Raw genomic sequence first — 27,515 nt, forward strand, 5'->3', positions numbered from 1 at the left:
TTCTGACCCATCAGGCAAGACTTATCAAGAGTATTTCAATCAGGGCAGACTTTCTGTGGTTCAGTGAGCTCACTTTTGACTTTCCATTTGGAGTTAATTTTCTTTTGGGGGTGGAAGCATCTTTTGTTGTAACCAAACAACATGAGGAAATGTACAGTACATCTTCTTTCACATCAGGGTCCTGGACTTCCTCTATAGGACACAATGAGGATTGACACATGGTGTCTGCAGTACAAATACTAGCATGGCAATTTTGTTGTGGTCATAAATGCTGATAGCTAGATTAATATGAATTCACTCCATGAACACAGTAAGCTAATTTTTTTTTTTCTCATGGCATCAATATTTTCAGATGTGAGAGTAATTTATCTGTGTTGTATACACAAGGATAAATGGAAAAAGGCCATTTTTGATATTATTATAAAGTAATATTCTTTGCTCAGAATGATGGCACAATTAAATCAGATATATTATCCGTTTCTGGTCTATGTTTACATCACATAAATATTTCAACCTCCTGATCACCTTATAGCAGGGGTGTCAAACGAATTTTCACCATGGGCCACATCACCATAGTGGCTGTCCTCAAAAGGCCAGATGTAACATATTAATGTAACTCCATGTAACTCAATGTAATGTAACATAAAAGTAGCTACTCCTTAATGGAAAATAAGTCTGAATTTATCAGTTATTTAAGTTACAAACATTACAGTTACACAGAAAAAAAACAACAACATGTTTGCTTGTTGTTGTGTTATAACAAATTATTTTAATTTGTCAGTTTAAGAAACCTACAGAAATCCATCAAGTCAAGGATCAAACTATCCAATAAATAAAGAAAAACACAAGTTAGGACATTAACTTTGTTCAAAACGTTTTTGTCTGAGTTAAAACGGGCTTGATTACTGAATTGTGGGAATGTAGTTTTGGTCAAAGCACACTTTTGACCTATGTAGTTTTAGAAACTCTGACTCTTTATGCTCTCGCGGACCACATAAAATGATGTGATGGGCCACATTTGGGCCCCGGGCCTTAAGTTTGACACATGTGCCTTATAGCTTCAAATCTTATCAAATATTCATTTATATTTTCTGATTGCACTGCAGTGACAGAAAATGTGACCAGTGGACCCAATTTGTATGTTAAACATGCTATTTTGTAGGAATGTTCTCAGGTCTCATCCTCCTGATATAAAGAAATAGCGGTGATTGGTAAAAGTTAACATTGACGCCCCAACAGATAGAAATAGTGGCGCACGGAGGCCACACGGTGGCGCACAAACTGCACAACAGGGTATGTCATTCTGCTCTCTTCAAAATAAAACTTAATAAAGGTGACGTCTGAGTTGAATGATGGCTTATTTGATGAGAAGATGTACACTCGGAACCAATCACAGCCTCATGTTATACAAAACAGGTGTCTTTCGAGGTATATATATAAACTTTAAACTATTTTTTTCCCTTTACTCTTAAATGCCAACGCCACTCCCAAAAAAGATGTCTACAGAAATATTTGGTGAACACAGCGTGGTTCATCAATAATTTCACTTTTTTATAATTTCTTTCTATTAAACTCCTATTGATACGCAGCCATTTACAGCTTGGATTATTTGTAGGCTCGCATTAATGTGAAATCAATAAATTACTACGTTCATCATTGATTATTTTAAATCAGTATTGAGGACTGTTGCAATTAAAATATCAACCACGAGGTGGCGCAGAGCGACAATTAGTCGAATTCGAATCTCCAAAAGCAATGACGTATTTATGCAAGTGTTTTCTCAACTCGCTTGATATTCTAAGATTTTTTTTTTTAAACCAACCTGAACGATTGACCTCATGTAAGCGCAACAGGACGTCATGTGATGATTATTTATTACAATCAGATGATTATGTGGTTTACATGAGATCATGTAATTTTAAAAAAATAATTGGAAATGCATTTCCCCACGTTGATCACCACAGCTTTAAGTACAGCAGTAGTAGTGTCTGCATACTTGGGAGTAAAGTTTCCTTCTCACTTCCATCGCCCTTCTCCTCCTCCTCCTCCTCCTCCTCCTCTTCCTCCTCCTCCTGCATACAAACTGCTCAGCGCTGTCAGCGCCGCTTCAAACGCGCACGCTGCTGCCGACCTGAGAACTAACAGACACACGGATTTAATCCCACTTCATTCTCTTTCTATTCCGCTTTTAATGAAGACTGTCAACTTTGCCAAAAAAGGGATTATTTTACAACAGGTGCAATGATCGCGTTCTACAAGAGCTCAACTGATTAGAGGTAAGTTCTGGTTTCAAACCCTTTAGAGAATTAGTTTAATCTGAAAAATAATTAGTGCTATAAATATTGACTTGTGTGTGCCTGGTTGATACAAATAAAATTCAAGAGCAGATTGTTTAGGGTATTCAAAAAAAACCCCCAAAAAACAGATCTTAAACTCACCACTGTGGCCCGTTTTGAATACACTGTTTGAGACGTCCTGCAAGCTGTGTTTTTGAAATAAGGCCAGTTCACCCCAGTGAACATATACAAAAACATTATGAGCTGTCTCTGCTTGCTTGGCCTCTGATTTTTTTTTCTTTGTAATTCAGAAACTTTTGCCTCTCGTGTTCATAAATTCAGCTGCCAGTATCTAGACTTAATGTCTGTTAATGAGTAAACTTTGAGAATTTGGACACTGCTCTCAGCTGTCTGACACTGATTGGTGTCCCTGTCGTTTGTTTACCCTTTAGGGGGAAGATCAGGTCTCCTGAGGGGCTACAGTGCTTGCTCTGTGAACTCAGAGTTTGAACAGAGCTGGTGAAGAACACACAGACCCTCTAAGGTCATGGATATCGGCAATGATGTGGATTTGTCTAATCCTAACATCACCCCTTTGTGGAAACGTCGCACAGATTTACATAAGCCAAGACCCCTCAGCTACCACATGAATGGGGTCACGACCACAAGCTTCCCTGTGGAGGACATCAAGTCCGCTTTTCCGTCGAATCAACCTGCTGAGGGACTGACGGTCACACCCCATTGCCTGGAGAAGAACGCTGCTGTATTGAAGCATGTTTTGCACAAACCGACAAAGAAACCCAGAGTAGTCCGGAGCATCAGTATCAGGCACTTCTCCAATGGAATTTTTTTGTCCAAATTTAGGTCTGATGATAGCAAATCTGCTTCCCTGGACAACAGAGTGTATAACAGAGACCGTGACAAGGGGGAATCCAAAAATGGGGTTACACTATTACCTGATAAGCAACACCAGGACTCCCAGAAACCACTCTCCAGTCCAGGAAGTCTCAGGTCACAGAAAAACCAGAGAGCATTTGAGATGAGTTCTTCCTCGCCTGAAGCCACTCGTCTTAATGATTCTCCTCCTGCCTTGTGTCCATGTCCGCCAAACAACAGCAACTATGATCACAGTCAACTGTCCTTCATTCCATCAGCATCCAGCCCCTCTCCTCCACCCCCGCGTACCCCAACCCCCTCATGCAGCTCCACATCTAGCATCCCCTCCCTCTCATCCCTGGTATCCTCAGACCCCCCGACCCCACGCTCCCCGTCACCTGCAGACGGAGGACAGGCATCTCTCAGACAGTCGTCTGTCTCATCTGCCTCTTCACAGGACACTAGGCATGCCTCTTCCTCTTCCTCCATCTCGTCGATCTCTCCGTCAGTTTCCCCAACTATTTATCCCTCTCCCTCCGTCGTCCTCAGCACAAACAGCCCAGCTGCCCTGAAAATGGGCACCCACCAGCTCATTCCCAAGGGCTTAGCGTCGGATATTCGGCAGAGCAAGGCAACGCCTCCTGGGCTACAAGGACAAGGCTTGTCAGGGTTGTTGGGGTTGGACAATTCAAAGAGGGCATTAAAAACCCTGAGCATGGTGGAAACGGGAGCCTACTTTTCTACAGGTGGAACTCTCAATGAGTGTAGAGATACAGAAAGTGACAGTCCTGGGTCGCTAAGAAGAGGGCTGAGGAGTAAGTCCTATAGGAAGGCAGTTGTAAGTGGAGTAGACTTAGAGGAACCATCGGTTGATCAGAAGGCCAGTCAGTTGTCTCAGCTTGTCATTCAAGGGCCACACAGTGATAACCCAGCTTCAGCAGTCAGCCCATCAAGTCCTGACAGGGTAAGCCTCGACAGCCCTGGAGCAGCCCAGCCTGCAAGCCCCCAGAGTTCAAAGCCCACCAGCCCCAGGACAGACAAGTCAAACACCACCGGCCAAATCAAGGTGGGTGAACTAATTTCTTTCTCCAGAAAAGGTAATGGTGGCAATTGCTGATTTTCAGAATCAACACACTTTTAAATACTTTGAGGTTTTTTACCTTGCTTCCTTGGATGGAGCAGATCAAGATTTACTGAATAATTTAATCACAATCCAGCTGATTGGTTGGAGATTGGTTAATGTTTATGCACAATGATTGCTTTCAGTTTTCAGTGTGGTGGGATGGAGTGTACAAAGTCCAAACTGAACAATTAAGACACAGACTGAGTATTGTGGAACAAAGTTAGCAGCAGTTGCAGTCCTGACAAAGCCTTACAAGGAAACAATAAATGTGACTGTGGGAATCCATGACGTAATGTGACACCATGCCTACAAGTACACACAGTTATACACGGTGGCTCTTTAATTAGACAGGGGTCATTGACGGAGGTCACCAGAAAGGCTATAGACAGGTCACAGACAGGTGAAATAAGGACACAGGCCTTTTTGATCAGTGTGTGCCTCATAATTCCCTTGGAGGTTATCTAGGTCATCACATTTGTTTCATTTGTGTTTCACTTTTCTTTCAGAGTCCAGATAGAAAGAAGGTACTGACCACTCAACGGACTTTTGATAGTGAGGGTGAGACACACTCATCTGTTTATTTTCCACGTCTTTTATTTTATCTCTATGGTGTCTGTTATTCTCGCCTTTTTGTCTCTCACTCATATTTTCAGGTCCTTTCACAATTAAAGGCCAAAACCAAGGATCAGGGTTTTTTTAAAATTTTTACTATATTTTGTGTGAGTGGTTGTTTGTCTTTTGTGTGGCTTTGTGATGCGCTGACAACGTGTCTGGACTGTCTCTCCACAATACACTCCAGCAACCCCCGTGACCCGCAAAAGTAAAAGAAGCTGTTTGAAAAATGAATGATTGAATTATAACATTACATATGTTCAATCCAGTTAGTTTTGATGTTATAATTTAATTTTGAAGAACTTTTCATGACAAGCTCATATCCTGTTGTCACCATTTTTGGTCCCTTTCACTTTTAGACACCTCCTCTCTTTCTGTCTTTACTGTATGTGCTACTGTGGCTTTTAAGTGCTTCCATTTGTTTCTTTTACTTACTGATGACAGTACCCTGCTGTAAATTCCTGTACTTGGTGTAAAAATCTAAGTCATTAATAACGAATGTTTTCACAATGTAAACAAAATGAACACTGTGTTTCAGAGGAGGAGCTGTATCAGAACTACCAGGAGAAGGCTTTACATAATGACTCAGATGAGGATTCCTGTTCCAGAGAAGCCAAACCTGATAGTGGCATTGTGGTGCAGTTCAGACCACTACGAACCTCCTGGAGCCAACTCAGTGTGGTCAGAAATAATTCCTAACTCTTTTTTTCTCACCTTTTCCCTTCTTCCAGTACAGACAAACATACAGTATGTGCTCTGTGACTGGCCTGCGTACTCTTGGAATGCCAGTGCTTTGAGGAATGTTACCATATCCAGTTTGGCAACAGTCTCATGCCCATCCTCCCACTGTTACTGCCCTCCTCCAATCCTCACATTGCTAATCAGGTAGCACAGGAGCAGTTCTTCTTGGTCTTGGGTGTTCAGGGAGGCCGACAGTCAGCCAGACCCACAGGAAGTCTTGAAAGTACTGCTGGGACTGATGCCAATGTTTTGACAAAGTCAGATGGCAAATATGTATAAAATGTTGACGCTACAGAGGAGAATGGTTACTCTGTATTGCGTAATCTAGTTAGTGATCAGAATGGAGGGAAAGAAGAATACAGAGTGACAGGGGAGTGAGTTAATTTGGTTTTCTGGCAAGGCATTCCCATCTGTTTGTTTACTTGTTGAAAAGGGAGCAAAAATCGTACGGATGGAGGAAATTGTGATTAGTTTTTTTAAGGGTAGAGAATGTGGAAATCTTGTTTTGCTGATTCAAATGCCAGACTGACCGGGACTCAGTCAGTTTTATTATTTTCTCCACAGCTGCTATACAGCTGTTGATATGTGGGCCTGAATGTGTTTGGACAGACAGCACATGATCTAACACCGCAGGATTGTTCCTCTGCTTCTTACGGTGTCTTTTATAGGTGATAGATGACACTGGTGTGATGGGATCAATTCATGTTTAAGCGAAGAATTAGATAGATTGGTCGCCCTCATTTGCATCTTGTCTGATATTCCTGTCTTGTGCAGTTCCTGTCTCCCCATTCCTCATCATTTAGCTTTTTGATTAAATGCTACAGCGTAGAATTTTTATATTTCCAGGAATTTTCAGAACGTACATCTGCTACATCCTCCCAAGGGGCTGACATTTCCTGACATGGGTTTTGTTGTGCTTCATAAAAGGAAACAAGCATTCAAACTTCATTAGATTGCTCTTGAATAGTAATAAATTGTGATTCATGTTCATCCATTGATGAGGAACAAAACAATTTTCATTTGGTTGTAAGTTCACTAAATTCTAAACAGCCCTACACTGATAAATTGTTTTGCTGATATTGGGCATTGTAAGAGGAGTAAGAGGAAGATAAATGATAAGCAGCTGTACATCTGAGAGGATGTTATATTTGTTCATATAATTTGCTGAGGGTTGCCAAGCAGGTGCTCAAAAGAAGGAGGGCTCCTCCAGGAGCAATGTCACCTCCTCGTCTTCATACAAAAGCAGGATATGGAACTCAAGGATGTTAGGACAGATCTCATATTGGGATTTTTGCCTTCATAAAAAATGAAAATGATGAGACAAAGGCATTTTGAACCTGGGTTATTTTTGCAAAATTGAAAGGTCGCTGAATTCATTAAGACTCACTGTCAAGTCCATCCCATAGGAATTGTTTGTTTCAGTATTACTGAAACATCTCTAAACATCAACATGTAACACATTCTTTTCTTTGAAATTAACATTTTCAGAAATTCATAGATTACTGAATACACTTTCCAATTTCTACACCCTTCCTGTGCCTCTTTAGTTAGTGAGGACCTTTCTTTTCCCCTTTCTCTACAACAAATGCATTAACAGTCTATTCAGTGTGGTATGCAAGTGCTTTCCTTGTGTGCCAGAACAACAGGCCGCAAACGTACTCACACACACACACACACACACACACACACACACACACACACACACACACACACACACACACGAAACTTAACATGAAACTCTTTTGACTGGTCAAACAAGTTTGCTTTGACAAGAAATCCTTTTACAACTTTAATATCAGTCTATATTGTGTTTACTGTGTAGGTAAAGAAAAGCGGTTTGTCTGACCGGATGAGTCAGGAGGAGCGCAAAAGACAAGAGGTGGGAATAATGTGTTTTTGTGTAAGACTCAGAATAACCCAATGTTTGCACTGCATACAAGATACATTAAGATGTCCAAGCAAAGTGGGCGGCTCTCATTGAGATATTTAGAGATGAACAATGCATCTCCACTTCCTCCCACTGTACCAAAGCTGAGCCAAAATATTCCAGACAGTGCTGCCATCTTTAGTGGAATCTTCACCTTAATGATAAAGAGATGGTTAAGTGTTCATGATATTTCAGTCTGTCTTTATTAATTAATTAAAACTGTCCAAAAATTACAGAAACAGTTTTCAGGAACAAATGATCAGTATAGCTTATATTTTACTACCAATGATCGGGACCAATATAATGACATTAAAGGGTGTAGCATAAATCATGCATCACTGATTATCATATATCTTAAAAGAGATGTACTATAACATTATGTCATTATATTTACCAGTAGAGAAAGCTAATGTACTTAATGTAAGATCCCGTAAAATGAGCATGTAGAGTCACAAATTGATACGAAACAAACAAATAAGCAAAAGCACACACACGAAAGTTGTCACTTCTTTTCAGCCTTACTCTTTTGTTTTCCTCCATCTCTTATCCGTTGCTCTCTCTTGCATTCCATCAGGCCATTTTTGAGGTGATCTCTTCAGAGCACTCTTATTTGCATAGTCTGGAAATCCTAATACGCATGTTCAAGGATTCTGCAGAGCTTAACGGGGCCATGACCAAAACCGAACGCCACCACCTCTTCTCAAACATCACTGACGTCCGTGAAGCCAGTAAAAAGTAAGTGTGCATTTTGTCCTGCACTCATGTTTAGTACTGTATGCAAGTGATTTTTTTTATTTTCATGGTGTGTTCTGAAGTGTTGACTTTACAGGCTGTTAGATATTTCTATGCACGAGTCCAGTAGTGTTTGTCACTGGTTTTGGCTTTCACGACAGTTGGAAGTCTGCAGTCATTTCATGTGAAATCCGTCTGTTAATATTTACTGAATGGTGGCACAGTTTTTTAGGCTAATGCTCTGGCTCCAGTCAGGTTGTTTCCAGTAACAAAGGATGTTGGTTATGCAGCCTGAGCAGCTCTCTGTCTACATGGGAGGTCACATGCACACAGACAGAAAACAGAGCCTGGAAGGATTGAAGAATCAAATGAACATTCTGCTTGAGGAAGAACAGACCTGATGTATCAGCTGTTCACCAGTTTTTATATTTACATCAGTGTAGGAAAAATGCAAAAATCAAAAGTTGTTGCCCTGTGTCTGTATTTTTCTCTCATGATCATTTATAATGCATGTTTAAGACTGTTTAATTGCATTCATAGCACAAGAAATGACATTTCAAGGATCCCATGAACTGACAGACAAGAAGCCATAGCATCATTGATGGAAATATTTCTACAAATGATAGACAGAAGAAATTTAGCGGGAAAAAACGTCATTAATTAAACATTAATTTGACAATGTTCACAAATAAATCTTTCTATAACAACAGAGATTATATTTACAAAGAAGACCAAAAAGCAGCTGAAACAAATTCAGTTAGTTGTCAAATTTAACTTATTTCAGGAAGTTATTTCCAGAAAACTGGCACACGTTATGTAATGGTTTTTTTTTTGTTTAGTTTTTCTTTTTCTTTTTTTCTGAATAGCATACGTAATTAGTGATAATACCAGTGTGATTCCATGAGTCATGATGAGTCACATTGTTGCTTTTAGGTATAAAGACATCATGGAGAAATTGAGCTGCTTTTCAATGTCCAAGTCAGGCCAATCAGTAGATGACACAACATTCCCCCAGGACCATGCTGGAAAAGGGCTACATAAAAAGCACAGTGTAGGATGTGTGCAAAGTGTGAATCAAGAACTGTCTACAAAAACCCACCTGCCAATGTAACATTAAAGTAGTGTGGCACATACGTGCACAGGCTTATCTGTGTAAGTGTTCATGAAATTTACTCAGATTCCATAAGATTGTAGCCCCCTTCAGGAAAATATTTCCCAGCTGCTTACAGGATACAGTCTATACTTGGCTTTACTACAACATCAGGGAAGAAAAACAGCATCAACAAGTAGCACTCCTCACTTTTTGTGCTTAAAATACACATGCATATTTGTATATTAATTTATGCCGGCATTCCCATTTTGCCCGTCTATCCCGTTTCTTATTTCTATACACAGGCCACACCCATTGTTGTATAATCCCCCCTCCCAAATACACAGACATGCATGTCTCCAAGGAAGAGCAAGGTGGCCAAAGAAATGCGAGGGTAGCTTTTAAGATAAAGCTGGGCCTGTAGCACAGGTTTTGGGAGATGTTTACCTGAGAACAGATCGTCTGGAATTGAATTATATTCTCTCAAAGAATTAAGCAGTTATCCCTGCAGCTGGAAGCTCTGCTGTTTTTTTGTACTGGGAGGGGATGGGAGGTTGGTTGTATATTTTAAGAGCAGGCATATTGCTGATTGTACTTCATTTGCATCCTTGGGATATGACATACTGCCTTTGGTACTTTAATATATTTTATAATTGTAACAGAGGCTCTGAGGCGGTAAATTTATTGTCTTTTATTTAGATTTTTAGTTTGTGCAGCTTAGCTTTCTGTGAATCCATTTTTTATTAGCTGATATAAACTCCTCCCTTGCCCTCTTTCTTTTATGACAACATGCTGCTATTGGGATTGCATTGTGGCGCAGAAGGAAGTACGGCCATAAATTGAGTATCCTTGACATTTTTTAATCCCTGAACGTGCCTTAACGGTCCTGGGTTCAAGGACAGGCTAGCATGGGTGTGTGTTTTCTGTTAACCTGATCATTACAGACCTGCTTTGGAAAGGTGCAGTTCAAAGGCTATGGGGTGAAGGATGGACAAGGCTCCATGTTCACAAAAAGAATTGTTTCCTATAGATAGTCTTAGCGGTGCTTTTGCAGATGAAGTAGCATCCTGTATCAATACGACGGCTTCCTGTTTGTCACTCTGGATGATCCTTGCTGAAACAATTCTCTTGAAGCTGGATATGTGTTGTGATGTTAAAACATCTGTCTGAGCCGCTCAGGAAAAGGAAAGGCCTCTGCGTTCTTTTTAATGCTAGGCAGTCTATTTTAGGAGGCGTGGAGTTCCTCTTTCCTCTTACTGGTTTGGATGAAAGATGCTGGCTGTGCTTCCTGCATGTATTCCATGTTCTCCCCAGTGTGGGATGACTAATGATGGGATGTGCCTTACTCAAGCTTTGGCCATTTACCATATAAATACTAACTGTTCATTGCTGTGTTCAGGTTCTTTAAGGAACTGGAGGAAAAACACCAACAGAACATTGTGATCGATGACATCAGCGACATTGTTTGCAGGCATGCTCAGTCTAACTTTGATCCCTACATCACATACTGTTCCAATGAGGTCTACCAGCAGAGAACCCTACAGAGGCTAGTGTGAGTGACCGAACGGATGTTCTTATCATATCCAACATGGCTGTTCTGACACCAGGGTGCTTCACTCTACCTCCCACTCATTTTTTTTTATCTTCTTCGTCTCTTAATGCACATCAAAACTCCCTTCAACCCCCTGAACCTGCAGGTCCAAGAATCCAGTTTTTAAGGAGGTGCTGACCAGGATAGAGGGTGACCCAGACTGCAAGAACCTCCCCATGATCTCATTCCTCATCCTGCCCATGCAGAGGATCACTCGCCTGCCACTGCTCATGGATGTGAGTGCAGTGAAAATGTCCAATAGCATAAGCTTTTGAATTTGAAAAGATTTGGAAATCTTACTCAACAGTTACTTTTTTTTTTTTTGTTGCGATGATTTATTCTACACGGGCGGTTTCCAGTGTCAAAACTGCTTGTGTGATCATCAGACCGTTATTCCAGAATCTCAACTGAATTAACTCTTTCCTCCTTTGGATGTTTTTATTTGTAATTAGTTTCATGTTTCCTTTGGTTCCAGATTTCCCTTCCCCACTGTGCCCTTCTGTCTTCTTCTCTTTTCTCTGCTTTCTTCCTCCTCTCTCTTGTCTTCTATCAAGTCTTTCCCTCGGGGCTTTGGGGTTTCTGCTTGTACATTCAGAGGCTTTTGGATCCTGGGAAAGTTTGGTTTCACTTCACTTATTCCCACAGCTTTCTTTAGACATCAATATTTTATACTGATGGTCTTCGGTGAACACTGATGCAATGATTTGTTTGGTATTGTTGAGTATGACATTGTGTTATCTTTGTATTTTTGCATCGGAGATGAGTGTAACTGATCTGTGACATCATCACTTTGTTGCAGACAATTTGTCAGAAGACTTCCAAAGACTCAACACAATATGAAGAGTGTACGAGGGCCTTGCAAGCAGTCAGCAAGGTGTGTGGGTTGATGTAGCCATAAATGTTTTTAGCTTCATGTCTGAGGATTCAAAAATATCTTCCAGTTTGAGACGAGGATATACCATTGAGTTCTGTCTGTAGAAATGCCATGCTACATTTCCAGAACTTAGCTAAAAAATGTTTATTATATTTTCCACAAATATTGTACACACAGTAAGCAAGTACATAAAGGATGCTTTTTGATTTTTAGGGACATTTGTTGTTTCTAATTTTGCTGTTTCAGTGGTTACAAGCGGACATGGGTCCCTAATGGTTGGGTTCATTTTAAGAACAGATCCATAATGCTATTGAATTTACCTGTACATAATGAAATTGTAGCTTTTGATATTCAGAAACTTGTTAGTTGTGTGTGTGTGTGTGTGTGTGTGTGTGTGTGTGTGTGTGTGTGTGTGTGTGTTTTAATTCAAGGTTTCTTGAGAAAAACCTGAAAACTGCATAGCTGTTGTTGTTTTTTTTACAAACCTTTTTATGTACATATGTCTCAAGCACTGGAGATGTGGTTTTTGATATTATTGGAAGCTTTATGTTTGTTTGTTTGTTTGTTTGTTTATTCATTTTTTCGTTCATTCATTTGTTCTTTCATTCTTTTCTTCATTTATTTATGTATGTATTTATTTAAAAAATAAAGCAAGTTATAGGTGTACCAAGCCCGAGGACACTAGTGTCTAGAAACTACAAACAATTTCCCATTACATGTTACACATTTTTACAATGTCTGAAATATTTTTCTGCATAAGTGAGCAAGATGAAGTTGTAATAATGACAAGGTATTTTTATGTGCTAACAGGCACTGTGTTTATGCATGTGTATGTTCGTGGCATGTGTGTTTGTATGTGTGCGAACAGGTTGTACGAAAGTGTAACGAAGGAGCTCGCACAATGGAACGAACTGAAATGATGTATACTATCAACTCTCAGCTGGATTTCAAGATCAAGGTATTGATCTGGTGTAAAAAAGGTCAAATATCACACACACACACACACACACACACACACACACACACACACACACACACACACACACACACACACACACACACATACACACACACACACAAACACATACACACACACACACACACACACACAAATGATCCTCAAATGCATATTTTGACTTGCTCAGAGTTAGATAAGAAGATTGATAACACCCTCAGATAATGCAAGCAGCATGTTAGCTTAGTATAAACACAACAGTTATCCTGGCTCCGTCTAAAGGAATGAACCCATACTCACCAGCAAAGTATACTAATAATCTGCTGTCCTATGAAGGTTTTTAGTTGTAAGGAGTATATTTTTGTGGATGTGGTTCTTGAGTAATGCAAAACACATTCCTACTCAAGGTTTGGTGATAAACATGTAGAATGAAAACCTCAAAAAACAACTAATAGAAAAGGATGTACAGTTTCAACAGTCCTCAAGGATGGACGGTTGGTGTTTCTAAAAGACAACGCTACAGCATTAGCATAAGAATATTTCTGTAGTCTTTAGAAAAAAAATGCTGTGTTTGCTGAATCCACGAATCTGATGGATTACTGTTACCTCTTGTCTCCCAACACTCACGCTAAGCTGAATTTTGTAGCTTCATACTTACAGAGTGTTATCAATCATTTTATCTGACTTTGCTGTAAGAAAAATGGGTGTGTTCTTTCTTATGTCTGCTTTCATGTTAAAAGTATGTTGAATGATTTTATGTAGTCATGCTGCATAGTAGTTATGCTTATGTAGTCATGCTGCATCGTAGTGATGCCTATGTAGTTATGCTGCATACACACATACAGCAGATATACAGTATCTACACAAATAATGCACACAAGCCTTTGCAGTCGTCACCATTTCTTAAGTTCTAAAGGAATTAATTGTTACCACATTTGGTATTCATAGACCTCGATGAGACATATTCTCACCCTTCATTTAGCTAGCTGTTCATTTACTTATTACCGCTTCCTGTTAAAAGCACGTCCCCTCTTCTGTCCTCCAGCCTTTCCCCCTGGTCTCGTCCTCCAGGTGGATGGTAAAGAGAGGAGAGCTGACCGCATTTGTGGAAGACAACGGTATCTTCCTCAAGAGGACATCGCGGCAGCAAGTCTACTTCTTCCTCTTCAACGATGTCTTCATCGTCACCAGGAAGAAGAGGTGAGTCTTCTACTTACCAGGAGTTGTAGGCGGAACATCCTCTTGAATTGGTTGCTGCGATTGCGTCTTTTTGTGCACATGTTTTTGCTTTCTCTCTCCTGTTGTAACATGTCGAGTGTGAAAGCGTTAACCAACTATCCTTGCGGTGACAACACAGTGGTTGTGTGTATTCCTAGATGCAACCCTGACCTTGAGTTTAGGGCGTGTTTTCTCCACTCTCATGTTTTAACTTGTTGTGAGAATCAAGAATCTTTGGTTCTGGAGGCCCTGCTGAAACAAACATCACAGCGTGAAGAGGGTTCATGCAATTGCAGAATTTGAACATAAACCGTTTCAGACCTTTACCTTAAATGTTGACGTGTTACTCATGAGGAATTGCCCATAAGTCAGCTGGGATAGGCTCCAGCAACCCAGGTGACCCACAAAAGTGGAATAAGCGGTCAAGAAGTTGAATGAAAGACTGAAAAAAATATGTTAAAGATCATTCATTACTATTTCGACATTGCTATTTATTGCTTGTGCTGTGCTTTAACATTCGTTTTCAAAAGTAGGTTATCATTTGTAGGTTATCATGTATATCAGAGGTTATCAGAGTCCAATAAATTGGACTCTGATATAATTATGTTGATGGTGCTCTTAAATCTAACTTGTTGGAAATGTATAGAAAATTTGCTGATATCTTTGCCAAGAATAAAGGAACAGCATTCCATAGTTAATGGGGATTAACGCCTACGGATGCAGAGCACAACAGGTGCCGTTTGCTGAACCTGTTACAACATGTTATCATGAACCTGCGTGTGATTTTCTGGTGTCTGTTGAAGTTTGAACATGCCCCTGTAACGTGACTCATCTGGAACAAATTGGACTGCTTATTGTCAACCCTGCCAGAGATTCCGCTGTCCCCTTCTCTGTTCTCTCTAGTTTTCCACAAAACTATGAAGCAAACTGTGGAGGTTTTCCACAAGCTTCTGTCATTTTCCTTTCTCTGTGTTTTTGTGGGTGTGTCTTCCCTTCCATCCTCCTTGGGGTCCTGAACTCATTTTACCACCATGTGCTGATAAAATGTTCCGACAATTTTTTTTGCAATATGAAAAATAACGTGTGGAATTTTTAGTGAGTGGGCTCGTGGACATCAGGCAGTGCACTGTGTCTGCCGTGTGTTTGGAAGAGGAATTTGGATAAGGAAGGCTCTGGAATCATGTATGCATGTGTGTTCTTTTGAGAGGGAAAGGCGATTATGTTGTTGGGAGAGCAACCCTGCTGCGATGCAAAAAATGATGACACTACATCCAGTAATGATAATAAAAACCCAAGAGCTTTACAGGAAAGTGGCCAGGTCCCCAACCCTCTTGAGATAATGGTGTAATTTGCTTTTACTTGCCATCGGGACTGAGTTTATGGGCAGATTGCTTACCAGCAGTTAACTGGATGTTGCCAAATGCAGTAACACTGTGTGCTTGAATCCTTTTGGCTTGTTGTCTTATTGTTCAGTAGTATGCATTCCTGGGAACACCATGAACATCAGCAGGAAGGGGTGGAAAAGTCAAAGCCACAAAATTTACATAGAAGAGTGAAAAACTGTGACCTGAGGATGCATTCCTCAATATTCAAGGAGAAGAGCGCACATTTGTCTGCTTATCGTATTATTATAGGAGTAAGTCATTTTTAAGACCACAGAACATATTTGTGCTCCTCAGCATTATGTTTTGTGGCTGTTTTTAAAGTTCTGTATGAAGTACCTTTGATTTTTGAACAATTGGTCTGCAAAGAACAATACATTTTACTGTCCCTCATATTTTGGATTCTTGATATTTTTTTAATGTCATACATTTCAATATCATAGATCATAGAAAATCAGTTTCAAATCTAAGAAGTACTGGCATGTTGCATCCTTTATTAGATATGCAATAGACAAAAAAAGGAGGTCAGTAGACACTGATCTTCACAAAATGTGTTTATTTTATTGACTTTGTCCTGTATCCAAAATGGACTTGGACTTTTGGAAACCAAAGTCCAGAGTGGACTTTTGTCACGCAGTGGGAATGGGTTTATCTGCTGCCCTCAATGTGACTCTTACATAGCAGCGAGTCTACACCAGCTGGTTCCTCTCTCTTCTTCACTTCCTCTTATTTTCCTGTACAGTGTTTGGAATCATCTAAACTATCGGTGATAGGGATTTGCATTTCTCTCTCTCCCTCTCTTTCTCAGTTTTGCCATGTCTTTAAATTGTTGTGAAGATCTTGTGTGTTTTTGTCAGTGCTATTTATTGTGTGTGACAATCTATAGTATAATCCAACCCAACACTCTTTGGCCCAATTCCTCTTGTCTGTTGCCCTATGCTGTAGTCTCAACAATCTTTCACGAGAATATTTTACCCGTATGCCTCTGTGTGTGTGTGTGTGTGTGTGTGTGTGTGTGTGTGTGCGTGCGTGCGTGCGTGCGTGCGTGTGTGTGTGCGTGTGTGTGCGAGTCAGTCTTTGTGCTGTCATGAAGGTTCCTGGAAGCTTGTATGTTGAAGAACTGGTTGTGGAATAATCAGACTGTAGCTGCTTCACTGACGATGGTGTGTGCGGTTAGATGTTTGTGTTAACTGTATTCAGAATGAACCCTTGTGTGTTTCGGTTCGACTAATGTGTGAGACTACCAATTAGTTACAGTTCCCTTCCATATTTTGACAAACATTATCTCACCACTGTGTCTCTGTTCTCTATCTTTAACAATCCATCTATTTAAAATTTGAACAGTATTTGAATCATTATCAGATACATTCTGAACTCAGTCTTTAGGATTTCAATCTTTTTCTGGTGAAAATATTTATTATAAGATTTGCTTTCCAAAACTTATCCAGATATTTATGGCTCAAACTGAGGCTGTAAATTAAATGATTATTGATTCTTAAATGATGAGTTTATGTTACCTGAGCTTGACCCAGGAGTATACTCCCCAAAGGCTGCATTGAACCCAGCAAACTTCAAAACTGCTCTTATGTGTCCCTTTAATCACCCATTTTCAGTTGCCCTTTTATGAAACCGTTGAATGATGTCAACAAACTATTGAAATAGAATATACATGGCCTATGTCACATTCATTTATTCATCTGCTACTGCTTTGTCCACTGTTGCGGGGAGCTGGAGCCTATCCCAGCTGGCTTACGTCGTGAGGCAGGGGAAACTCCGGGCATGACTGCAGTGCACCGCAGAGCCACACAGAGACGCAGACAAACACGCACCCACATACTCAACGGTCAATTTGGGACTGTCATAATGATAGAAAAAATGCCTTGAATTTGCGCCGTGATCTGGATTCCTCTGAAAACCTAAACAACTTCTGTCCATCCCAACTCTCTGCTAAAGTTCGTTGAAGTCTGAGATTTTGAAACAAACAGTGACAACAGCAATCTGTGGATGAACTGAATTGGTTAAAGCAAGTTGAAGGTAGAATCTAAATCATAAATGACTATTTCAGATGACCTTGATGTGAATCCTGGGATTTTTGAGGGTCATTTTTCTACATTCATTTTTTATTTTATTACATGTTGTTAGAATTAGGGATAAGGGCCTCTTAAAATTTGTGTTGAACACAAGTGCCTTAAGAGACGAGTGACACACATTAGAAATAAACCGGAGACTGTGTCGCAAACCATCTCTGGAATATTAGTCTAATTACTTCAAACATATTTTAAAATGTTTAAATAATCAATTTTAAAGATTATGGATACATTCCATTGATTGAAAGTGTTTATCTTGCCCTTCCAGAAAATGAAAGTTTGTGGGTTTCAATGAAAGCTTGTCTTAGTCTTCCCCATAAATAAGATCTTTTTTTTTTTGCATGTTAAGCAAGTTTCAGGTCAGTTTGTTCAGCCTAATGGGCATCACACCTTGTGCTCACATTCCTCCTAATCTCATCCATTTTTATAGGTTGCTGTCTTCCAGTATTTTCCTCCTGTAAGTGGATCAAGGCAACCTGCTGTAACTTGATTGATTGTGAACAAAAAAGGTTTATGGGTAACAGCTAAACCCTTTTGAGAGCCTCCGAACCATTATTCTCCTACTAGTCGTGGCCTTTGTCCTCAGTGTGTATGTGTGTGTGTGTGAGTTTGTTTGTATGTTTTGGGGGGTGGGTGGGGGGGTTAAACTTCTACAGATTTTGTCTGTTCACTAAATAACTAAATGTGTTTATTAACCGTCATGTTCAGCTCTGATCCGGTAGCTGTTCGGCTCTGCTGCTGTCTCTGTCTCAGGTTGATAAAACACACGCAGGCTGGCCTTAAGCTCCTGTTTTTCCATGCACGATGAAAACACACACACATGCACACTTTCTCTCAAGGCTTCAGTGCTGCCTTAGAGATATCAATTTCACAATCAGCTCCAGATGTTTCCATCGACTCCGTGCTCTGCTAGATGCTGGGTCATGCTCAGGTAACGTGTTCTCATGAGAAATGTAGGCACGCACTAAAGAAACAAGGTGGCAGCTGAAAGAGTGTGGGGATATGTAGACAGCTGCATTCATTCAGGTGATTTGGATAAACTTTCTAACCTTTCTCTCTGGGTTCGAATATCTGAGGTCCAATGAAACCAAAGACGTAGAACAGTGATCTTAAACTTGATGTCACTGGGAGTGGGTAGATTTGGAAAGGTAGTGGGTACACTGTTTGATGTAACTGAACATGTGCCATCTGCATTATCCCCTTAAACCTGAATCTTCAATAGCCCACTGTGATGGTGGGATACTACCAAATTATAAAGAATGACTCCTTCATGCAAAGTTTCTGTCTCTTTCAGTGAAGACAGCTACAACGTGATAGACTACGCTCTCAGGGACCAGATCTGGGTGGGATCCTGCCAGCCGGAGGATCTCAATCTATCGCCAGTCAGAACCACAGGGAACATGCTGAGCTCACGCCAATCTGGCGCCAACCATCTTTTCCGCCTGTGTTTCCGCAGCAACCACTCCAGTGAAAAGGTGGTCATGATCCTAGGGACGGAGTTGCTGTGAGTCCAATATTTTCATAACCTTTGTCCCTCTTAATGCTGCTGTTTCTGCTTCACTTGTGTTTGAGTTACAAATTCACCTGATCTTGAGTACCGCCGTCTGAAAACTTAATGTTAAACCTGCAGCTTTTCCCAAACACACTCGGCATGCAGGGTGGCGCTGAGTTGATATATTCATGTAGAGCCAAGACAGCACAATTTTCGCTTCTTTGTTGTTTAACGGTGGCTGAGTGGAGATAGCTCAGGTTCTTCTCCCAGAAACGTACTCCTACTCCCTTATCTTCCTTTATGTGATCTAATATGCTTTTCAACCTCAGATAATAAAATCTCACTTCCTCTTTCCGTCGGCTCTTATTTCTAAACCTCTTTCGGGACCTCGGGTCACAGGGATATTTTCTTACACCTCCTCTGTTGTTGGATCCTGAGCCGGACTGCTGTTGTTTGCCTGAACCTATCAAATGCAGTCCATCAGTCCATCTTACAGTCATGTGGTATGTAGGATGCTGCAGATAAATGTGTTTTCTACGGAAAACCTGCTGGTTGCAGCTGAAATTTGTTGCACATGTAGACATTTTTTAGAGCAGTAAAATTCATGTCTGTTGCTGTGTTTGTAAAGCTTAGACCAAGACTTTATCTCCCAGAATCCATCTCTCTTTGTACAGTGAATGGAGCGAAAGCGAGGTTGTTTGAATAGATTATATAACCCGTACAAACAGAGAGGATCTGTCACATATTGACTTTCATAGAAGGGGTGTTTGTTCTGGTTAGCATTGGGATTTATAGCCTATGTGAGCGCTCATATGCGCACACGCATGCATGCACACACACACATGCACACACACGCACGCACGCACACACACACACACAAAGTTTTTACTATAATTAATTTCTGGGTTTCAAGGCTTTGCTCAGGAGTGTATTCACGGGGTCTGTTCCTACTCGTAACCCTGAGTGTTATTAGTCAAAATCTCCGTTTTCAGCTCTGTTGTAGAAAACATTAAATGATTATTAGATTTATTGTTTAACTGTCATCTATTAGATCACAGTTAAACAACAAATTGCTGCAATAGATCCATATCTAAAAAAGAAATCAGAGGCCTCAATGTATGAAAGAATTAAGAATCACTAATTACTATTGGGGGAAAAATAGCAAAGATGAAGACATTTTTTTATTATATGATACCCAGGAAACACTCCTGCGACCCATCACCCTGTGATCCTCTTCGGGCCTCCACTGAAATACATTCCAGCTCCCTGTTGCTTCTTTACAATAAAGCTAGCTTTACTGCTGAATAGCTGTGTCGCCTGCTGATGTTTGCCCTGTGATGTTACTGAGAGAATCAATGACAAAGCAGCTGCGCTAATAGTCTTACTTCTATGGTCTTGTGTAGGAGGGACATGAGCTGAGTTTTATATACCACTCATGTATACATGAGGGGGTCTCCTTCTCTGAATGCCCTCTGGTGTTTGTGATGTAATGGAAATTCCCTATACTCCCTTCTTTGGTAGCTTTAGGTTTTGGGGCCCTAGGCTTAGTTGTGTGTGTGTGTGTGTGTGTGTGTGTGTGTGTGTGTGTGTGTGTGTGTGTGTGTGTGTGTGTGTGTGTGTGTGTGTGTGTGTGTGTGTGTGTGTGTGTGTGTGTGTGTGTGTGTGTGTGTGTGTGTGTGTGTGTGTGTGTGTGTGTGTGTGTGTGTGTGTGTGTGTGTGTGTGTGTGTGTGTGTGTGTGTGTGTGTGTGTGTGTGTGTGTGTGTGTGTGTGTGTGTGTGTGTGTGTGTGTGTGTGTCTAATGTGTAGCACTCTACTCACTGTAGTCCTGAATGATTGCTAGGCTTTGTTAAAGCTGTTGCCTAGCAGTACCCCCATTGTTTAGTGGGATGTTTCCCACGACAGTCCCCACCCCGACCCCCTGATTCCCTCCACCCGTTCTTCCACTCTCTCTGACTCTTCCTCGCTGCCCCGTGTCTCATCTTTTAGACAGCAGCCAATGTCTGCTCTTTGTTTTGTCGTGGCCGCAGGATAACTTCCTCCTCTGGCAGCCATTCATCCCAAATTAGTGATCTAACCCAGCATGACACATGGAAGTGGTGTAACATGAGTCAGCCTATTTTGGTCCTCTGTCACATTGAAAGGAAGTTGGGTTGACAAAATTAGTGATCAACTAAATGACAACACAAGACAGATAGTATTAGGTTAAAAAGTATAGCTGTTGCCTGTAATTGTTTTGGGTTTTTTTTTTAACATTTGATCCTCATGATTATACAATTTAGGATTTTTATATATCAATTCTGCAGAAAAGATAAATAGACAACACTTGTGGGAGGGGATCACGCAAAGCAGAAATGACTATGGACGTGAGTGTTTACATTATGTGCATTCTACTCAGTGTTATCATGTGATCATCAGTTGATGGAGTGGAGAATCCAGGGTACACACATGTTGATGTCACCACGATGCTGCTGGATCTAGAATCCTAATTGGTTCTCGATTCCTCAAGATTCACCCTCACACAAGATTTATTAAAATAAAATAAAAAAATAAAAATAAAATATATTAAAAAGTTTTACTAAATGTTCTGTTGACAAACAAGAAACACAGAAAAAATAGGAATCTACAAAACATGCACAGCAAAAAAAAAAAGCCTCACAAGTTGTAGCCCTTTTATAGCCCTTTTTGGGCTATAACTGACCGGCAACAGTTGTTATTATTGATTCTTAATTTTACAGTGATTAGTCAACATAATTCCAGAAATCATGACACAACAATGTTGACGGAAAATGCAGTATTTTTTTCTTCCTCTTCTGTTCAAAAATATAGCATTACTTTGAGTCTTTACATTTAAAATTTTAAATTAAATGACCAGAAGTGTGAAAAGCAGAAATTCTCAATATGCTTAGCAAATGTATAATGATTATTTTATCAAATTTCTTTTTGTTTCAATGGAATTAATTAACGAAACAGTTCATTAGACAAAGGTAAATTATAGAGACTATGAATACTGAGTGTTGTTTCTTTTATAATCAACAACAATTTAAAGAAAAATTTCATGAATTCAACTTCACTGTCGTATGCTTTGGTTCATCTGAGCTATCATTTCAAGCTACTACAAACAACCGTAAGCTGTGTTAAATCTCTTCTAGAAGCAAATTACTGAATTAATGGACAACCTTGGTTGACAGATGCAGTATGAAGACACCCATACTCTGTTTTTGAGTCTTTACTATGTGGACAGGAAGGCATGGGAAGGAATCTGTTGAATGGACGTAACGGGACAGGTCTGTGTCAAGCATAGATCAGGTATGCTCTAGAGGTCAGATTTACTAGGATGCACCACTGGGGAAAAAAAGTGACTGTATTGCATATTCATCCCTGCTGTTAAGTGCAGCTTATGTTGGGCTTCAGTGCGAAATTCCACACATTCTGACTTGAGGTGGGTCTATGTTTTTCTGGTGGAAGCTGAACTAGAGAAGTTGACTTTTACTCTTGTCCTGCAGTGTGGGCGTTTCTGCTCTCAGTTCCATCTGTTCCCCTGCCTGCTGACCTTGAAGCTGATTCCTTACCTGCATCTGTGCATCGATGTGTGAGGTCTTCAAGAAAATAACTGCAGTGAAATGATCTTTGACCACAGCAGTGATGCAATAAGTCAGGAATTCAGACAAGACAGCTGTACTGAAGATGGCACAAGGACGCCTGTGTGGATGCTTATCTGGCATAGTTTGTCATTCTTCTCTTGTATATGTGTTATTATTTTAATCTGTATTCTATCTTTGCTGTCTGCACACCAGGAAACCTTCCAGTGACCCTTAGGTCATGTCTTGTCTGCAGTCAGTGAATAGTTCTTCTCTGTCAGTGGAACAGAGCAGCCACAGATGTTTGCAGCCAAACAGTCCAGCTCATAAAATATGCAGCTATAACACAAAGCAGCACCGGTTACGTAACAGGAAGAGGATTCTGTACATCTGTTGCACGCTTATGCATTGTGACCCCCCTTCCCAGCTTTGATTCTGTTTCATTCATTGTAATTGATTTTCTCATTATGTCTTTTTATTATATAACAAGGAAAAAATATCTCTGGCTTGACACCTGGGCAGAGAGATGTCATGTTTTTGTCGGATGAGAATTGCAACCGAATGCCGTCCTGACATGGGATGGACTCATAGGAGTGAGGAGATAGTACTGGGACTTAATAGAGGGATGAAAAGCAGGCTACTGCTGATTTAAAGAAGAGGGAAGAAGGTCAGACAGAGGCTGGCATTGCTTTTTATCTACTTGTGTCAGATATTTTAGTCAGCAGCAAGGCCTCTCATGTCAGAGGTGACACAAAAACTTGATAATAGATTTATAATTCTGGCATTCGTGGCATTCTCTTACACATCGTGATGACTGACAAATGAAAGAATGACTAAGGATGGTGGAGGGAGCTTTACTACCATGAATGGACTGACCCTGCACAGACCTGTAGAATCTAAAAGGGAATAGAGCAAACAGCTGTTGCTTAGACATGTGTGCACAGAAACACACACTCCAGGTTTGAAGGACTTTTTTATTATCTTAACCTATTTCGCTATGTGCGTCGCATTCCGCAGATAACCACTAAACACCTATCAAACACATGTGTTTGCCTGCTTGTGTGTTTGCTAGGTATGCAGAATGCATTTATGCTCAGTGTTTTAATAAAGTATTTCAGCTGTTAAGGGATGACAGCACAGACTGGCATGATTGTGTGATTGTGTAATGACACTGTCTGCATGTGTGCAGCTGTCAAAAGCTCAAACATCTGACAGAACAGATTAGACTTATCTCATCTCTGTTTCGGTCTATAGGTACCAAATTTTCAATCTGTAAATTAGGAAGGGAAGATAAAAGTAGTACTTTCTGACAAGCTATATTAAAAACTGGAAGCAGTGTAAATCAGATTGTGCACCAATTTAGTTTGGTTGTGACATGTTGTGAAAGTTTGCATTTTTTAGCTTTGAGTAACATAAATGGATGATTTGCAAGAACTTTTATAATGCCCTGACATTAAGACAGGATAATTTGAAGTTCCACCAAGAGATGCAAGTGAATCAAGTAAAGCTAAATCTTCATTGTAAATGATATGTTAAAATTAGTCAAAAAGTTATTTACAGTTAGATTCTGTGAGGACTGTGACTCAATAGCATCTAGTAGCAAGATAAATTACTGCACCTCTGGAGCCCAGACACTGGTGGTGCTGCTGTCTGATGACTCTACTGAACCTGAAGAGGCAGATGGAGTAAAGAATCACATAAATCTGAGAAGATTGAATAGCTGCCTCTATTCGAGCCCTTGTTTAATGTGCATTGCTGATTAATCTTGGTGTACCGAAAAGCTGAGTGGGCCTCACAAGGTAGTGGTGGAGCAGGAAACATTAAAAAGGACTGTAAAATTTATCATTCAATGCCAAAGGTTGCATTTTATCAGGGATTATATTGTAGTATTGTGGGTGCACTAAATTGCTGATGTTGCTCAAAGTTATGGTTTCAAAGGTGATTGATGTCATGAATGCAATTAGTTGTACAGGAATGACATGACCTCATATTTTACAGCGTGTGTGTCCTAAAAAAAGACACAAACTGTGCACAATCACAATGAGAGAACACAAATGCAGTGTGACTCAGGGGGCTTTTCTTTTTGAGGTTCATATGAGGCTATTGTGACGTGTCTGTGACAGACTGTTCATGTTGTATTCGTCTGCATGTTAGGCTAACAGCGCTGATTCATGAGGGGCCTCCGCGGGCCCCTCCGGTTCATTTCCTGAACTCCCCTTTGTCTCTCTCTCCTGTATTTTCTAAATCCATAGCTGCCTTTAGGAGCAGATGAGAACAGGTGAAATGAGATTTTATTGGAATCTGACCTGTGCAGCTCCACCCACAGTCTTTTTCCCATGAAACTGTGAGAGAGACAGAGAGAGAGAGACAGAGAGAGGGAAAACCAGGTCTGTTCCCTCCTGAGAATCAGCTTTTGTGTTTGATCTCTCCCACTGAAAACACACCTCTGTTCTCTCAATGATGGGAGGACATAGAGGTGGGAGGGAAAACAGAACTTGCTGGATGAATAATGTATTAAATGGCTCGCTAGTTTGTGCTTGCTAAAAACCTGCATGGTTTAAATGTATTTTAACTAACCTTTTCAACTGTAAGTGTTCTAAGAGTAACTATGACAGATCTTATCCCACACCTGAAATACAAAATCAAAACCATTTTACTCCTTCAGCTCAGGTTTTGATCAACTGTGACCAAATTATCAAGTTTTGATTATTTAGTAAAACTGTGATTGGTAGTTGTACATTTGAGTGTGTCTTCATGTGTCCTTGTAGGAATGAGCGAGCTCGATGGATCAGTGCTCTGGGACAGAATGTCAACAACAGCAAGTGTCAGGACAGAACCAGTAAGTCACTGTCATGACTATTGTTAGTCTCTTGCTCCCCCGTGTGGCCATTTGGTGAAACAGCTTTTTCCCCTCATTCAAATTTTTGAATTCACATAATAGCGTATAGAAATGGGAAATACCAATTTAATTTGACTGTTCTTTTGTATTTCAGATGTCATGCAAATGGAAGTGATCAGAACGTACACATCCAAGCAGCCAGATGAGCTGTCTCTGCAGGTGGCTGATGTGGTGTTGGTTTCACAGACCATAGAAGATGGTATGTTTGCCTTTTCACTCAAATTCTCTATTTTTTTCCTGTGAATTTGTCAGTTTAAATCCACAAGGTATTTCCAACTTGTGACCATGGAGACTGTATGTCATTATAAATGAACAAAAAACACAGATCAGAGGCAGTGATCTCGCAAAGAAACAACACATTCTTAAGTTTTCATGTGGTGAAATCTCTCCTGGTTAGGCTGGTGTGAAGGTGAGCGACTACGTGATGGCGAGAGAGGATGGTTCCTTGCCGAGTGTGCCCAGCCAATTACATGCCAGGCCACCATCGAGCGCAACATGCAGAGGATGGACCGCCTGCAGGGGTTAGAGACAAATGTTTGAGCAGAATGACTTGATGATTTTTCATCATCTGTTTAAGAGAGCCTTTTACGGAGCAGTGACCTAGAACTGCAACAGTGGTGGTATAAAATGACCCAACTCCAAGGACAGTTCTGGTCCAGTCCTGAGTGGGCAGGTCTACTTGACTCTTTACATACGGCTAAATATGAAGACTTCCTCTCAGCCCCCTCTATGTATCAGGCAAACTCAGATTCAAAGCCATGACTGCGCTACACAAATGCAGTGGCAGACCAGCGTTTTCCCTAATTACTGATTGGTCTCTGTGCGTGGGATGGAGTGAGTGGGATCTGTCGCACTCCTTTTTTTTTTTTTCCATGGTTGGATAGAAAACTTCACACCCACATCCAGCCACTGCTTTCAGCACCCGGCTGCATGACGATAGGTGTGAAACTTGTAAAATGCAAAAATAAATAAATACATAAATTATACAGGTTTCTTAGATGCAAGTAATGTGACTACACAACCAGCACAAGAAGTAATCTGAAAATGAGCACAGCCTAATGTGTGCTTTGGTAATTAGGCTCAGATCCTGTGATTAAGAGCTTCTCCAGTAACAGAGTAACTATGAAGACTCTCAAAGTGATGATAAGGCAAGAGAGCATGGTTGGCAGCTTTATTATCTTCTGAAAACTTGTATGAATTGTATCTGTTCGTTGTTACAATATGTACAGGAAAACACAATAGGGCTAAGCTGCAAAAGAAACAAATGGATTGTTTGAATCTGTGGCACTTTGTGTAAATATCAAGACTTAAATTACTTGGATAATGAATTAAAGTCAACTGGATGTATAACTAAATGTGTAATTAGCAGGCTTAGCGTCTGCTCTATGCTTACTGTTTGTCACCACAGAATGTCAACAACATGAATTATATCCTAGATTTGTGTCACAGACGCCATTTTTCTCTTCATTCACTCAATGATTTGGACAGCCTGAAAATATCACACTTTGTCAGCCGGAGGTGTTTATATTAATTTCCCCCCTCAGGATTTATATCTGTTGTGTTAAAGAGAGGAGCTGAAACTGTGTGCGTGGCTGATGGTGAGATTGGAAGTAAAAAAGAAGCCCTGCTCTTAATGTGATTGTCCAGTGTGAGTCATCTTTTTACTGCTGCCAAGCTCAGCCAGAGGAAATAAATGGCCCGACCAGCGTGCGATGATAACACCATCCATCAAGCACACCGCTCTGGCCACAGTCCAAATGAAGACCACAACTGTTGAGACACGTGAAGCGAGGTATGAGGGCGACAGGTAGGAAGTCCGGTGTACAGAGCCTGGAGAAAGCAGACGAGGCTTTGCATTTGCACTGAGGGGAAATTGGCAATGAAATATCTTGTAATTGCTGTGAATAATCTATGTACATGTAAACATGTAAAACAAGCTTTAATTGTAACATACATTTTTTTCTCAAATACAGATGTATTTCACTGAAAAATATAAGCTTAATTTTTTTTAGGATGTGCTATCAATAGTATAACTTGGAATAAAGAAAAGTCACTTTTATT

General features: G+C 40.4%; 1 protein-coding gene across 1 annotated transcript; it reads left to right on the forward strand.

Annotated features, from left to right (window-relative positions):
- The first annotated feature begins 2,103 nt into the window (after positions 1–2,103).
- LOC137596235 (rho guanine nucleotide exchange factor 26-like) lies at positions 2,104–27,513 on the forward strand. Its single transcript, XM_068316551.1, has 15 exons — positions 2,104–2,276; positions 2,729–4,218; positions 4,782–4,833; positions 5,426–5,568; positions 7,451–7,507; positions 8,130–8,290; positions 10,777–10,929; positions 11,075–11,204; positions 11,768–11,842; positions 12,711–12,800; positions 13,843–13,997; positions 18,779–18,988; positions 25,324–25,394; positions 25,549–25,653; positions 25,852–27,513. The coding sequence occupies exons 2-15, from the start codon at positions 2,824–2,826 to the stop codon at positions 25,992–25,994; spliced, it is 2,940 nt and encodes a 979-aa protein (XP_068172652.1). The 5' UTR covers positions 2,104–2,276; positions 2,729–2,823; the 3' UTR covers positions 25,995–27,513.
- The last annotated feature ends 2 nt before the right edge of the window (positions 27,514–27,515 follow it).

The sequence above is a fragment of the Antennarius striatus genome, chromosome 6, assembly GCF_040054535.1.
Source record: "Antennarius striatus isolate MH-2024 chromosome 6, ASM4005453v1, whole genome shotgun sequence".
Classification (NCBI taxonomy): Eukaryota; Metazoa; Chordata; class Actinopteri; order Lophiiformes; family Antennariidae; genus Antennarius; species Antennarius striatus.

Coding starts and splice junctions, on each gene's coding strand:
- LOC137596235 (XM_068316551.1), top strand. CDS start 2,824: ATGGATATCGGCAATGATGTGGATTTGTCTAATCCTAACATCACCCCT. Junction 11,843..12,710: donor CCTTGCAAGCAGTCAGCAAG/GTGTGTGGGTTG, acceptor GTGTGCGAACAG/GTTGTACGAAAGTGTAACGA. Junction 25,654..25,851: donor TTCACAGACCATAGAAGATG/GTATGTTTGCCT, acceptor TCTCCTGGTTAG/GCTGGTGTGAAGGTGAGCGA.